The 16245-nt window shown below is 44.1% G+C and overlaps 1 protein-coding gene across 11 annotated transcripts in view; it reads left to right on the forward strand.

The window, feature by feature from the left end:
- The window catches only part of SCN8A (sodium voltage-gated channel alpha subunit 8), a 176351-nt gene that overhangs the window by 126059 nt on the left and 34047 nt on the right, over window positions 1-16245 (forward strand). For all 11 annotated transcript variants that reach the window (XM_070271444.1, XM_070271445.1, XM_070271447.1 and 8 more), the window contains 3 exons: window positions 2366-2604; window positions 10878-11051; window positions 13472-13828. In XM_070271444.1, the coding sequence (XP_070127545.1) occupies window positions 2366-2604; window positions 10878-11051; window positions 13472-13828 (770 nt within the window). The remainder of the gene's footprint in view (window positions 1-2365; window positions 2605-10877; window positions 11052-13471; window positions 13829-16245) is intronic.

A 16245-nucleotide genomic window follows, 5' to 3' on the forward strand; every position in this document is an offset into this window, starting at 1 on the left:
CTGAGGTTGAGACCTACGGTGCCCTCTCTGACAATGCGCAGGAGGAAAGTAAGGGAAACCCCACAGAGCTTTGGACATCTCCCCCCAAATGCTCACCCGTTCCCCAAAACCAAACACTTAGCCACTCCAGGCATGTGGGGCCAGTAACAGTTTACAGAGTGGTGAGTCACTTTATAAACCGCCTTGTTTACCTGATTGATCTAGTTCTCAAAACTCCACATTGTCTTACCTTCGGTGAACGGGGAAAGATCCCGAGGATCTTCCCTTCTCAGTAAATGTGGACAAGAGAGAGCTAGGACCCTGTAGGAACCAGCGGGTGGGGAAACCCCTCTTCGCTATCTGCAAGACTTGGGGCCTAGTTCACTGTAACACATTACAATCATGTCAACCATCAAAAATGTGAACAGTCGTGGCTTCAACCTCCATGTGCCGGCGGACCGCAGACATTTGGCGAAGGGAGGAGATAAAAAAGGGAACGGAACCAGATTTCCAAATATGTACTAGAAGAATTTATGGAAATAAGAGAACCTTTTCATTTTCTTTTTTGGGGAAGAAAACTAAATTTACCTTGGGAAGGGAGGGAGTTCTATGAGGAAGAAGCCAAAGCAAATTTTCTTCACAGACTTCCTTTCCCACGCAGACTCCCACGTGGTGCTCACTGTGGCCCTTAAATCTGAAAAACCAAGGCAACCATTTTCTTAGCAACCAGGGAGCCAATCAGAAACCTGACGACAGCACCCTATCGAAAATCAATCCATCGCCATGGGCACCATCCAGCTGGTTGGAAAAGGGAAAGTAGACTAATTTAAGGCAGCCATCTTGTTCTTGGTGAAATGTTGGGAAACTTTTTTTTATTCCATGATCGATTTGATTTTGTCAGCAGCATTGGGGAGAGGAGGGTGCGGTTATATTCAACCCTGTGGAACCAGTATGTTGCCTCTAAGGATTATCATGCGGACAGATCTTCAAAGTTACACCTCTTACAGAACATCCTCCTGGATCAGATCCTTGGGCTTTTGTAATCCAGCTATTATAGTTCACACTCAGTTTGAGGAGAGCTCTCTTACCTAGGGCCCCGTGCACTGATTGTTGTAGCTGCCAGCTAGATGGCTCTCTGCCTTTAGCGTCTAATCATCGTTTTTAGTCTTTGCGTTGTAAACGACCTAGAGATCATCTAGTCCAATGGATCAGAGCCCTAGGATTCCGGGGAAGTGCCTCAGGAGGGAGAGGTCGCTTGGGCTGGGCTCCAAGCTCCTCTTCTTGCCTCAACTAGAGCAATTCCTGGTTTATCTGTTTTACATACCGGGGGGGGGGGGGGGGGGGGGGCGGGACAGAAGATCTTGTTTGAGAAAAACAAGTTCTGCTTCTAAAACAGAAACAGACAGAAAGAGACAGTGGAAAAGACAAAAGAAGGAGAGAAAGAAAACGGAAAGAAGGAGGAGACGGAAGGAGGGAGAGAGGAAGAAGATAAAGGGAGAAGGAAAGGAGGGGAGTGGAAAAGGGCGAAAGGGAGAGAGAGGAGAGAGGAGAAAAGGAAGGAAGGGAGTAAAAGGGAAAGGACTGACTGACACTCCTGAGTGAAACGTGTTCCACGTGGCGCTTGGTTGACAATGCTGATTCTACTGCAAAGATAATAATAACAGCAAATTCTTCTGTAGCACTTACTAAATGCTAGGGTGTTCTGAGGCACTTTATATATATTTTAGCTCATTTAATTCTCACAGGAAATTGGAGTAACTTGTTCAAGGTCCCACAGTTGGCAAGTGTCTGAGCTGGTATTTGCACCCAGTATGTCTGGCTTCAGAGTCTGCTTTTGACTGCTTCTCTGATAATAATTTAATGATACAAAGTATAATATAATTAATACCTACCATTTCTTGAGAACTTACTTGTGCCAGGCACTGTGGTCTGCCTTACATGCATCAACTCACTTAATCCTTAACCAGCGAGTGAGGATTGTAGGGCTCGTTTGGTCCTATAACCTGGGAAGTGCGTGCCGCTTCAGATGAGGCAGCGGAGGCGTGGGGGCATCGGTGCCTTGCCTGGGATCACACAGCTTGCGACAGTTGAGCCCCTTGAACCAGGGAGTCAGAGCACAGAGGCTAAGCTCCTAACCACTACGCTGTGCTCCCAGAACGGATGGGTGAGTTTGCTTTGTGACTAGGTGGTTGCTAACAGGGAGATGATCTGGTGCTGATCATGCCTTCTCTCTCCCTTCAAGAGCAGGGAGACACAGGAGAGTCAGCCCCCAAGCCCGCTTCATTCCTGTGTAATGACAGTGATGAGGACCCGGTGAGGATTAGGAGCTGTGCCCATGCTCTCTTGCTGTGATTGAGGGGCCACCTTTGTTCTTTACTCCTCACAGAGCTGGAAGAGTCTCAGAGAAAGTGCCCGCCGTGCTGGTATAAATTCGCCAATACTTTCCTCATCTGGGAGTGTCACCCCTACTGGATAAAACTGAAAGAGATCGTGAACTTGATTGTCATGGACCCTTTTGTGGACTTGGCCATCACCATCTGTATTGTCCTGAATACACTGTTCATGGCAATGGAGCACCATCCTATGACGCCGCAATTTGAGCATGTCTTGGCTGTGGGAAATCTGGTAAGATGGAGCACTGTCTCCTGATTTTATTATCTGAACGGGTTTTGCCTGTAGCACCTCTTTTTCTGACAGTGGAGTTTAGTTGAAAAGAAAGTACTGGTTCATTGGAAGACAAATGCTTCCACATATGGAAGCCGCTCCTGCTCGCTGTTGGGATGCCTCGGCTGTCTCCTCTTTCTGCAGAACTTTGAAGACGTCATTTAGGAGCTCTTGGCAGAAAAGCAGCCATGGCAACAGAATGGGAGGCCTGGGCCAGTGGGTAGCTTGCAGCAACCTGAGCCAAGGGCTTCTGGATTCTTTTCTCATGCTGATTCGCACATCGATTCCTGCATTGCTCCAGCGAGTTGCTTCCCCTTTCACCTTCTGTAACAACCACCACAGAAATCGGGGAGCTCTTTCAGTGCATTAAATGTAACTATAAATTTACCCGCACTGTCTTAATTACCCATATGGGGACTATCTACGGGAAATTTTTAATTCTAGGCTGGGTTCCCTCTCCAGTCCAACTTCTGGGCTATCTTCCAGTTTCCACCATGAGTTGATCTGTGCCACATTTATTTTAATGGTAGCTGAAGTCATATATTTAATTTATTATATGATTTAAACAATAAGCATGCAGTTTTTTAAAAAAATAGGTTACACCATGTATTCTGAAGTCAAGCCGTTGTGATTTGGGGATTATGGGTTTTACTTGTTTAGTACAAAAATCAGGAGTTGATTGAATTTTGATAGAAAGTAGACAATTAGTTGGAAAGAATCCTCTAGGTCATCTGGGCCTCGTTATTCCTTAGGAGTTGCACCACAGGCAGGTCAAATCTAGCTACCATTTCATTTGAGCGTGATCTCTGCCCTGTGTTGGTTTTTTCCCTCCCTCCCCCACCTCCTCCTTTCACATACACACAAACACACACCCCCCCACACACAGTTTCTACTTTAAGTCCTAATACACCATTAAAATGTTCTAATATCATCTTGAGTTCTGATTCTGAAAACGTGCGTGACAAAGGGATCCTTTCTCTGGTTAGCCCTTGTAGCCCGTTGTGTTCCCTGGGACACCTCCGAGATGATTCTGCGATCTTTCCAGTCTCCATGTCTGGGTCAGTGACACACTTCCGGCTCTGTGCTGTGATGCAGGCCCTCACATGCAGCCCGATGACACACCCGTAGTCTTGAAGCAGGACACTCCCGCAGGCTGTGCAGGAAATCTAACCTGCTCTCAAAGGAGCCTGAGGGCGGGCTCACTGTGTGCCTGGCTGACCCAGGAGGTCCGCCAGCGAGCAGCATTTTGAGCCAGTCAACAACGTCATATAGATCTAAGCTTTATTTTATCAGCCGAGGAATAAGTAATGAGAAATAGGACTTGATCACTTTTGTTGTTGATGGTGGTAGTGTTTTCCCTGTAACGTTTTGTTTTTCTCGTCTTACTTTTACTTGCTCTTAACAGAATCAGTCCTTGATTTCCAAAGGATTTTGAGAGGCCTTTTCACCTACTACCGGCAGAATTGCCCTCAGACCAGGCCAGCAAATAGCGTTGTTTTTCCCTTACTTAAAAATCTTCAGGGGCTGGCCCCGTGGCCGAGTGGTTAAGTTCGCGCACTCTGCTGTAGGCGGCCCAGTGTTTCGTTGGTTCGAATCCTGGGCGCGGACATGGCACTGCTCATCAAACCACGCTGAGGCAGCGTCCCACATGCCACAACTAGAAGGACCCACAACAAAGAACATACAACTATGTACCGGCGGGCTTTGGGGAGAAAAAATAAAATCTTTAAAAAAAAAATCTTCAGAGATTTAGGGTCACACCTACGTTAGAGTTGTAAGCATTCCGAGGACTTTGCTCAGAGCTATCAGTGAAGAAAGAGGAGAGAAGAGAAGGTCAGAGCTAATATTCAGAGCCTCCGTCAGGCAAGCCAGCCAGGACCAGGTTATAAAATAAGAAAGCGCTCTGGGGGCAGGAGTTCTCAAGGGGAAAGTCAACATACAGCTAGCAGCGGGGATGGAGAGTAGTGAATGTTCAGATGCTTCAGACTGGCCAGTGGATTGGATGTGCAGGTGGAGGGAAGGAAATCGAGAATGGAGCCTAGATTTGGGGGTTTAGTAATGGAGGGGAAAATGGGGATGATTGAGGAAGGAACAGGCTTGGAGTTTAAAATCAAGAGTTCTGTTTTGGACATATTTAGAGTGAGATGTCTGTTCAGTGAGTGAAGATGCCAAATGAGGCAGCTGGGTATGTGCTGGACCTCAGGGAAACCTGCATCATAGGTGTTTTCTGAACAATAACAGAAACTCAAAGATATACTTTGTTGCCAGTTGACACAATTACTGAGTTTGGCAGAAAGAACACGGAATCAGAAGTCAGAAGATTTGGATTTTGGTTCCTGTTTAATATGGTTTAACCTTAAATGAGCCATTGATTTCTGTCCAGAGATGTTTTAGATCTATAAAATGAGGATAACACCATGTCATCAGTGTTTGGGAGGATAAAATGAGAACTTACACAGAAGGTTTTGGAATATTGAAAAGTACTTTACAAATCTTAGGAACTGTATAAGTGTAATTCAGTAGGAGAATTTTCAAAGGCTTGCGGATTTGCATTGAGCCTTTGACTAAACCTGAGAGTAAGAGGATGGAAAACAGTGGAACTAGCTAGCTCGTGAGTACAGCCTTCTCTTGTGGATGGACTTCGAGGCTAGGACAGTGAATTAAGTTGTGTTTGTCCATAGATAGGCAGATAGATGTTTTTGAGGGAAGATAAGAACAGCCTTCTGTAAATTGAGGATCCCTGCGTCTTCTGCCTTCCCCACAAGGAAAAACGCTAATAATGGGAGGAACCCTGGAGAAATTCCATCCAACCCCATGTTTTATGGAGGAAATTGAAACCCAGGGAGGCTCTGTGCCTTATATGACTTTTATACCTGTGTAGTAGATAAATGTAATGATTTTTTTCTTGCCTTGTTTGCAACCAATTGAGCACAACAGTGGGTTTATAAGATGATTTTTTAAACAAGCTCAATCTTACAGAGAAGTTTCAAGTACAGCTTTAAAAACTTTTTTTTTTTAGAGTAAGTTAGGCAAGAATTTCCTCAATTTGGGTATGTCTCATGCTTCCTCGTGACTAGACTCAGGTCATGCATTTGGCAGGAATATCACACAAGCAAGGCTATCTTTTTCTTGTTGCATCTCCCAGGCAGCACACAGTTTCCATTTGTCCTGTTAGGGGCGATGTTCCCTCGACCACTTGATTAAGGGCGTGTCTGCCAGGCTTCACCCCTGCGAAGTTACCATTTACCGTTTATAATTAATAAGTATTTGTGAGGAAGACACTTTGAAACTATCTAAATTTCCTGTTTTTCACTAAGTTTTTATTTATTCCTTTATTTGTATCAGTATGGACTCATGGTTTTCAATTTTATCCAATGGGTTATATAATCCATTACTATCATTTACTTGAATGTTTAAACCATTCCTGATTTGGCCAGTGGGAGTCCCTTCAAGCTGGCTTCCATGTCCTTTCAGTATGTCCTCATGACTTCCTTGTATCCTGGTATCACAGAATATTCCAGGCTAATTTTATATTTTTCCTGACTCAGGCCTGGAATCAGCCATTTATCAAGGAGCCTGGTGGTTTTAGTGGAAAATGATGTTTAGAAATCAAGACCTATTGGAGCAATATGCGTGACTAGGCCCTTTCAGTACAGGGCTAGCTGTTGATGCTAATCCGGTATTACAGGATTCATTCTAGTTTTCTCCTTTGTATATTTGTAATTCCTTCTCCAACACAAAGAAACCTGGTTGCCATGGTCTTTAGTATATTACCTTATTGATCAAAAAGCCACTGTTACCTCATACAACGTGGATGTCCTCCTCACCCTATACAGCTCTGGCTCCCCATGCTGCACCCCCCCAGCATCCACACCAGTGTCCTGCATGTGGACCCCCTCCTCTCATTTCCCAGGCTCTGACACCCCAGGCCAGGGCACCCCACACATCCTTGTTTCCCCTACCCCATTTGGATTAGAACACCTCACAGAGGGCCTGCTGCTTGCACGGGCCCTTCCTCACCCCACACCAGGCTTCCCCAACATAGAAGCTCTCCCCGCCCTGCTTGGACTCTGACACTCCACAGCAGGCCACCCTTCCTTGCTCTGCTCGGGCTCTCACTCTCCATTCCATGCACCCGTCTGCCTGGACACTTTCCTCCCCGACTAAGGCACTCACTCCCTATGCCGTCCTTCGACCCGGAAGTTCTCCTCACCTGGCTCCACAGCATTGGGAGTTAGTCCCAGTGCCAGGCCACATCCTTCTCACTCTGCTTGGCTCTGACACCCCTCACTGGACCACCTCTCCATGTGGACACCTTCAGCCCACTCAGGCTCTGACACCCCTCACCAAGCTGTCCTTCCCCGGGGATGCTGTTTCTGTCTGCTTGAGTTCTAACTCTCTGCTAGGTCTCCACCCCCTCCAGTGTGGACACCCTCCCATCCCACTTGGGCCACAACACCCCATGCTGGGTAGCCATCCTGCACAAATACCCTCCTCATCCCGCTCAGACTCTGACATCTCATTCTGGACTGTCCCCCAAAATGGACACCCCTCCTTGGCCTGCGTAGGCTCTGACAGCCAATGCCAGGCTGCCCTCCTGCACGGACATCCTCCCCCCGCTCACGGTCTCACTCCCCTCACCGGGCTGCATCCAGCGCCTGGCACCAGAGCCTCCCCAGGTGGATAAGGGCTTTAGGACTGAATCTGTTAGAGGGAGGGAGTGTGGAAGGAAGGGCAAAGGCTTAACCTGGCATTTCGGAGATTCTAAGCAAGAAAGGAAAAACAAAGTTATTTTTCCCCCTCACCAAATGCTCATGAATGTTATCATTTCTTAACTACATCTTAACTAGATTTTCAACCAAAAGAAATTCTTTTCCGATTTTAATTCTTCTTTTGTCTGTGTCCGTGTGGCCCCTCTGCATACCTCTTTTTACGTACTTAGATGATATTCTCATTTGTGCGCCTGTCTCCTCCTGGTTGGGTCAGCAGCCATTCCAATTTGCACAGATCTTAGGGAGCTCCTAGGATGTGGAACTTTCAGTTTTAAAAGCAGGTCAGTCCTGGGCAAACAGGACAAATTGGTTACCCTAACTGGAGACCCAGGATGCAGGACATTCAGTATTAAAACCAGGAAAGTCTCAGACAAACCCAGACGAGTTGGTCACCTGCCTCCTGGTAGCTTAGTTCCTAAAGAGCTATTTTTTCATGGTCATGTGTTGTTCTTTTCGTGTCTCCATTGTGGTCACATCGGGCTTTTATCCAGTTGAATTTCATTAACTTCGGGAGAGGACCCACTGTAGAACGGGAGCTGAGAGCAGACAGGAGCGGGCAACCCCAGGCACACCCCAGTGAGCCTGAACTCGGTCTGCAGATGCGCTATGGCAGAAGGAGATGGGCCGCTTCCCCCTCACCCTCCCGAGCCCCAGAGCGACCCCTGAGTGAAATACCCCAATCTTAGGGTATTGTAGGCCTTGCTAGGTGACCTGGGCATCGCAAGTTTTCAGGCCTGTGCCCAGGGGCTTGTCCCAACTAGAGTGATATGCCGACTGTGAATTCAGAACATTCTAATCAGAAAACAGCAGTTCTCAGTCTTTTTTTGGTCTTAGGACCTGTTTACAGTCTTAAAAAGAGCTAAAGAGCTTTTGTTTATGAGAGTTTTATCTATTGATATTTACCATATTTGAAGTTAAAACCAAGAAAAATCTCAAATAATTTATTTAAAAATCACAATAGTATATTCATTACACAGTTTTACATAAGTAACCTATTTTATGGGGAAACACTCTATTTTCTAAGAAAAAAATGGCGTTGTTTGACATTTTTGCAAATCTCTTTCATGTCTGGTTTAATAGAAGATAGCCAGATTCTCTGATCTGCTTCCGTTTTCCATCCATTGTGATATATCGCTTTGGTTGAGGTATGGGAAGAGAATGTGGCCTCACACAGATATGTAGTTGGAAAAGGGAAGCCTTCGTGCCCCCTGAAAGGGTCTGAGGCGCCCCAGGGGTCCTCGACTACGCTTTGGGAGCTGCTGCATTAGAACGTAAATTCTTAGGTGAAAGTTCGATGGCGTTCACGAGACTCACATTTAGGTCAGGTTGTTGATCCGCTGCTTGTAATTCTTCTTTCTCCTCCTCAAGAAGCATATCGCAGTGTAAATAAGAGTGCCATCTCAGGGATAACCTTAAATCTACTCTTCTCCATTTCTAAAGAAGCAATTCCTCCCTACAACCAATAGTTACAAATTTATTGTCACCCACCCCCCAAAGGATGGCGGCACACTGTGTGTTGAAAGGACGTGGTTGCTGACCTCTATCAGAGGCATTCTTACCAGGCAATGGGGGCCACTCATCCCATTGAAAGGCAGCACCACATAGCTCTGTCATTGTTGGTTTTCTCTTAGGACCCAGAGTTCCCACACCGTAGATATTCCATGGTCAAGCAGCAAATGCTTAGTATTGAGCACTTCCTGTATGTTCACCAGGAACCAATGGGACAGCAAATTCAGTGTCTACTTAGTGTGCATTAAGCAGGCCATCGTTTCTAGGTAGAGAAACCCTTGACGGGTTTATGCTAAGGGTGAAATGTCTTTCAGAAATTGATTGGCGGCCCCTGCTTCCCTGACCTCACTTAGAGTGAGTCCATCTGTGGGTGCCTCGCTTGCACCGTGGACTTTGGTTTTGCTTAACTGGATCCTTGGGGATGCAGTATTCCATTTTAGAATACTGCATCTTCAATTTAGAAAAATAGGAACCCATAGGAAAGTATATGAGCACCAACACCTCAGCCCACTTACCCATTTTGATGAATTTCCATAGAGTCATTCTGTTTTGTTACTGCTATACATTAATTTGATGTATTTCCAAACAGCATCTGTAATCTAAGTAGTTTTCACTATTTTCAATTCTGTTCTCAGACCATGTCTTCAAAGTTTTCCTTCAACTCCTTCAGTTGTAAACTTAATAACCAGGTGGTTACAAGTACTAATGTATTGAGTTTTGAATCTAAAGTCCTCTCCTCTAAAAACATAATAATCCATAAGAGTCTCATGTTAGCAATTGGCCTAGAATGAGGATATCAATCTTCTCAAAACTGGCGTTTGTGGGATTTGACTTTCTTACTGCACTTTCTGTTACTAAGGCCTGCGGGATACAGAATGCACTGGGAAAAAGACAAGGGCCCTGAGGGGGCCCTGCTGTCGTAGGCATCCCACAAAGTAGAGGAAGATGGGCACGGATGTTAGCTCAGGGCCAGGCTTCCTCAGCAAAAAGAGGAGGATTGGCAACAGTTAGCTCAGGGCTAATCTTCCTCAAAAAAAAGGAAGAAGAAAAGGGCCCTGAAAGGCAGGAAAGTGGGAGCCAGATAACATGGAGGAAGTCATTCTTGTCCCCAGGAAGCTCCAAATCGAAAACAATTGTTACACCATTGACTATTATATTGGAAAAGTCAAGAGGAAGCACCAAAGTCTCCAACAATAAAAAAATTCTTTGAGGATATATTCACCCAATAGAATTTTATACAAGCAATAAAAGTGGGAATCAGGAAGACTGTGTAGCAACGTGGATAGGGTCATGATGAGTGAAAAATAAGACCCAGGATATTATGTATTCTGTGATTTTACAACTCTTTCAAAATATAGATGCATTTTAAAAAACTCAAATGGAGTACATAAAAATGATAGTTGTGTGCAAAGTGATGAGACAATGGATGTTTTTTCCTGGATTTTGCATACTTTTAGCAATGTTCTATTGATTTTACAATTTAAAATAAAAAACCCTGCAGCACGTGTCTGAGTTTGATAAGACGCATGATATCAAATCAGGAATAATGGTATATTTCCTTAAAAAATATAACACAATAAGTGATTTTTTTTTTTTTAGGCAAACATCCCAAGCATACACATTCAAATGACTGGTGACCCTTTAGAAGGAGTCACCTGTGTGGTATTTCTATTGCTTAGAATAATTTTTTAACTGCCCTCTTGAACAATGTGAATTGAGCAGTTTTGGCAACAAAGACGGGAACACTGGGGCTGAGTACTTCCTTCAAGAGGAAAATAAGACTTTGCTTCATCATGTGGAGGGGTCCTGGGACATCCAGGTATTGGTGTCCTCAGACGCAGAATAACCAAGGCTGGTCTTGAGGCTTCTTGGACATGTTGTATTCAAAGACAATGATAAAGGCATTCTCTTTCTGTTATTTCTTTTTCTTACTCCCTGCCTCCCCCTCTTTAGGTGTTCACTGGAATTTTCACAGCGGAAATGTTCCTGAAGCTCATAGCCATGGATCCCTACTATTATTTCCAAGAAGGTTGGAACATTTTTGACGGATTTATTGTCTCCCTCAGTTTAATGGAACTGAGTCTAGCAGACGTGGAGGGGCTTTCGGTGCTGCGATCTTTCCGATTGGTATTCCACATTCTTTCAATTTCTTTTTACGTTTCCCATCTTGCAGCTACTAGAAAAAGTTTTGCATAAGATGATCTGATGATTAAAATTAGCTCATATAGCTTAGCTATATTCTGCTCCTAATTCCAGTTGGCTATTTATTAGATTAGCTACTAAAATCTTGACAACTTTTCTGCTAAATACCTAATACAGAAGTTAGTTTTTAAAATCAGTCAACAGGGGCCGGCCCCGTGGCTCAATGGTTAAGTTCATGTGCTCCGCTTTGGCGGCCCGGGGTTTCACTGGTTCGAATCCTGGGTGCGGACCTAGCACCGCTCATCAGGCCATGCTGAGGCAGCATCCCACATGCCACAACTAAAATACACAACTATGTACTGGGAGGAAAACTATGTACTTTGGGAGAAAAAGGAAAAATTTTTTAAAAAATAAAATCAGTCAACAAACAGAAATCAATTTTAGGAAGTTCCTCAAAAAATAATGGTTAATCTAAAAGAGGAAGAAGAAGGACTCCCAAGAGCTATTCTGAGGTCTAATGCGGGTTTGCTAGGGAGCCTATTTCTTTATCTGAACACCTCCCTGAAATGGCAAGAATTTCCCCTTGTTCGAAGATGGTTCTCCTTACTTCTTCTATCCTGGTGACCCCCTCCAGAAAGTGAGAATAAAGTAATGTTTTTAAAAATTATATTGAGGGGCCGGCCCCGTGGCTGAGTGGTTAAGTTCGCACACTCTGCTTCCGCAGCCTGGGGTTTCGCCGGTTCAGATCCTAGGTGCGGACTTGGCACCACTCACCAGGCCATGCTGAGGCAGTGTCTCACATGGCAATGCCAGAGGCGCTTATAGCTAGAATATACAACTATGTACTGAGGGGCACTGGGGAGAAGAAGAAGAAAAGAAAGGGAAAAAAAAAGAAGATTGGCAACAGATGTTAGCTCAGGCGCCAATCTTTAAAAAAAAAAAAAAATTGTATTGAAATTAGTTGAACATTGGCTTTGTTTTCCATATCATTAGCTAAAAAGGATTTTTTATTTAATGTATTTGAAGTTAATGCTTAAATTACTAAAATGACTCTGAAAGAATAGTTAATGATATCCTCAAAAAAGTTTTCCATGAGCATAGGCATAAGTGATGTCTGATTGAGTCCCTTGGGAAGCTGAGTGACCTTGGGGCTGTCCCACTCAAACAAAACGTCAGAACTGGCTTAGGTTTTTGTCTCCTTCTTGGGAAAATACCTGAGCACTTGCAATGAAAAGGATTTAAGGTTTTTTCATCAGGATATTCAGCCTATCTAAGAAAGAGAATTGGAATAGAGTGAAATTGTTTGTACAACAGAGATTTCACTCAGTCCAAGTCACAATAACATTTGCCAGGTTTCTGGAACCTCTGCTTACTAGTCTTTGGTTAGGATCCAGCCCACAGTAAACTTTTTGAGAAGAATTCTTATTATCTAGAAAATGAGAAGAAGGATTAAGAGAAACTCTTAACATTCGTACTACATTAAAAGCCAGTCAGAGAGGGAAAAAAATCTGAGTGACCCAGATATATGTACAGAGCAACACCTGGTAAATCTTGAATTCTCAGGTAAGACTCAAGTTTTCAATAGGAAAAAAATGTTCAGATCAGAGCTGTAGCCTTCTCCCAGAATTCCCATGACGTCATGCTAGTTGTTAACTTATGACATCTGATGATAATCTCATTATTATCATTCCCTTCAAGGGCTTTATGCATTATAATTCTCGAGCTGTTAGCCAAGTCCTTGTAATCATTCGTTACAGAATATGAAAATTTCATGTTTGACAGATACCAGAAGTTCTGTCCTCTGAACTGATATCAGTATAGTCCCTTTTCCTAAGATGCCTGATGTGTGAGGAGCTGTGGAGCTGCCTCTGCTGGGGAGCTGTGCTCTTCCTCCAGGTTGTTCCAAGCATATCACAAAGTTCAGATCAGCCATTGATTATTATTGGCAAGCAGAAAGAGAGATATTTAGAATTTTTAATTGCTTGCTTTTTTAAGGGGGCAGATGATTTATTTTCACTCTTCTTACCATACTGATCTTTTGGTTCACTACAAATCACATTTTCCTTGATATATCCCTTGAGAAGTCAAGGGAAACTCTGTAGGAAAAGGATATATTCATGTATGAGTTTTTAAAAAGTAGAGTGACCCAGGGACTAATGCAGGGACTGGAGGCAGTATTCTTGGCTCCTAGTTCTAAAGCTTTCACTTACTGGGAAACTAACCAGTCTTCCCTTATCTATGCCTCAGTTTCTCCCATTTTAGTCTAAGAAACTGTTAGAAAGTCCTGGGAATTTCCCAACGGCACTCAATAAATTTAAGCTGATCTTAGTAATTTTATATGTTTTATTCTAAGAAAATGGATTGAATATCATTTGGTTTTTGTTTGGGTTTTTTTTTTTCCTTAGCTCCGAGTCTTCAAATTAGCCAAATCTTGGCCCACCCTGAACATGCTGATCAAGATTATTGGAAATTCAGTGGGTGCGCTGGGCAACCTGACCCTGGTGCTGGCCATTATTGTCTTCATCTTTGCCGTGGTGGGGATGCAGCTCTTCGGAAAGAGCTACAAAGAGTGTGTCTGCAAGATCAACCAGGACTGTGAACTCCCTCGCTGGCACATGAATGACTTTTTTCATTCCTTCCTCATTGTCTTTCGAGTGTTGTGTGGAGAGTGGATCGAGACCATGTGGGACTGCATGGAGGTGGCAGGCCAGGCCATGTGCCTCATTGTCTTCATGATGGTCATGGTTATTGGCAACTTGGTGGTTAGTACTAACTTGTGGATCTTTTTGTTTGTTGCCCTGAACATTTTACCCTTGACCCAGACACCCAGTCTCCTTAATCCTTCTACTACCTTCCATATCTGTGTAGGTTTTTATTCTTTCTTGGCCCAAGAACCCTGAGGTACAAATGAAGGAAAGGAGACAGCTATTTATAGAGGCCTACTGAGTCATTAGCCCCACAACCTGTCAACCCTTTTTCATAGTTATGGAAACAAAATTCAGCAAAGTTAAGTGACTTTCCCAAAGTCACACAACTGGTAAATGTCAGGGCTTTTATCAGATCCTAGATCTCAGAGCCTTTGCTCTTCTACTGCAAAAGTTTCCTTCATCTGAACCAGAATTTCTCAGCCTTGACACCGTTGACATTTTGGGCTACATAATTTTTTGTTCTGGGACTATCTTGTGCATTATAGGATATTTAGCAGCATCCTTGGCGTCAACACTTTACTGACCAGTAGTGACCCCTACTCCAAGTTTTGACAACCAAAAATGTCTTCAGACATTGCCAGCTATCTCCTAGGAGGCACACTTGCCCTCCATTGAGAACCACTGATCTAAAGCATCTTAGGGTTTTATCTAATTTGTGTAAATGGCAAATCACTTTCTTGCTTTACTGTGATTGGTCCACCTGCTCTCTTCTGCCTCTGTCTACAGAACATTCACCAACAGAGATTTCAACACCTTGTTTCTCAAAGTGTGATCTGAGGGCTAGCAGCAACAAGATCTCTTGCGAGTGTGTTAGAAATGCAGAATCCTAGGCCCCAACCCCAAATTACTGAATCAGAATCTACATTTTTAACAAGATCCCCAGGTGATTCTCATGCACACTCAGATTTGAGAAGTATCCTTTGAGATCAGGCCAAATCCCACTTGTAAGAGTAGAGTAAGGAGGGCTGGAAGAAGGCAAACTCAGGTGGTTCCTTGTAAGCTCATCCATATTAGTTCTCCTCCTTTTTCTGCTGTAGAGAAACATGCCAGTAGAGGGTTCCTACTCACCAGCCTCTGAACCAGCCATGGCCACCCTGTTCTTTCATTTGACCTATAGAAATAGACACTTATGTTTCTTTAATGCCTGCCATTCTTCATTCCCAACCACCTTTCCCTCAGACCTAGTCCCTCCAGTCTTTCCTCTCCTTCAGTGAATACAGCTATTGCTACCACCGGTACACAGTGTGATCAACCTCTCCCAGCCCTGACCTCGCCCCCCTGTCTCCAGTCTCCTATTCTCAGTTGTCTCAAGGACACCTCCCTGCGACTGTCTACAGATACCTGAACACGTGACAAAATCAAATATCATTTCTGCTTCTGACGACGCCTTTCCAGGTTCCCCTTTGCTTAGTCTTTCTGCCCATCTAGTCTCTAGGAATCTGTAACTGTCAATCTCTCCTGACTCTTTTCCCTCCACTCCTGGTAAATATCTGATGTCTTTCATATGTCTTTCTTCAGAGTATTTCTGTACATACATCTTTCTTCATACTATTTCTAAGATCTGCTCCTTCCCTTCCATTTCTATAACCCATCCCTGCATCACAGTCACCCAAGTTTCACTCATAAAAAGACCAAGCCCCAGGCCCTGCACCAGAGCTATTGAATCAGGATCTTTCAGGTGAGGCCAAGCGTCCCACCCCAGGAGGTTCCTATGCATGCTAAGGTCTGAGATTATTATAGCCCAATCCAGACCCTTACCAACTCATGCAGGTAACAGCCTCCTAACTTTTGACGCCCCCTCTGTAAGGAGCTAGTAGGAATGACTTTATCAAATCTCTGTCATCATCTGTGATTCCTTTACTCAAGAACCAATAGTAGGGGGATGGCTCCGTGGCCAAGTGGTTAAGTTCGTGCGCTCTGCTGCAGTGGCCCACGGTTTCGTTGGTTCAGATCCTGGGTGCGGACAGGGCATTGCTCCTCAGGCCGCGTTGAGGCGGCGTCCCACATCCCACAGCTAGAAGGACCTGCAACTGAGATATACAACTATGTACGGGGGGGGTTGGGAAGATAAAAAGCAGGAAAGAAAAAAAAAAAGAACCAATAGTAGATCCAATTAAATAAAATTCAAATTCCTCAGCCTGGCCTTCAAAGCCCTCTCCAACTCACCCTCATTTTAGCAACCATCTTCCTTTTTAATCCTACAAATGGCCCAAATAATCCACATACATGTAGTTCACATATTATTTCCATCCTTCCCCTCTGCACGTGCTATTAACTCCACCTAAAATGTATGCCTTACTCGTCTTCAGAAGTGTGACAAAGTAAGGGCCAAGAATAAACAAGAAGTGAACACCTCTCCCACTTTTCAAAAGTAAGTCTTAATAAAAATAAATAAATTAATCTTAATACCCAATCTGGTAAAATAAGAAATCAATCAATCAATCAATAAAGCTTGTATCTGATGGCTTGAC

The sequence above is a fragment of the Equus caballus genome, chromosome 6 (genome assembly GCF_041296265.1).
Source record: "Equus caballus isolate H_3958 breed thoroughbred chromosome 6, TB-T2T, whole genome shotgun sequence".
Lineage (NCBI taxonomy): Eukaryota > Metazoa > Chordata > Mammalia > Perissodactyla > Equidae > Equus > Equus caballus.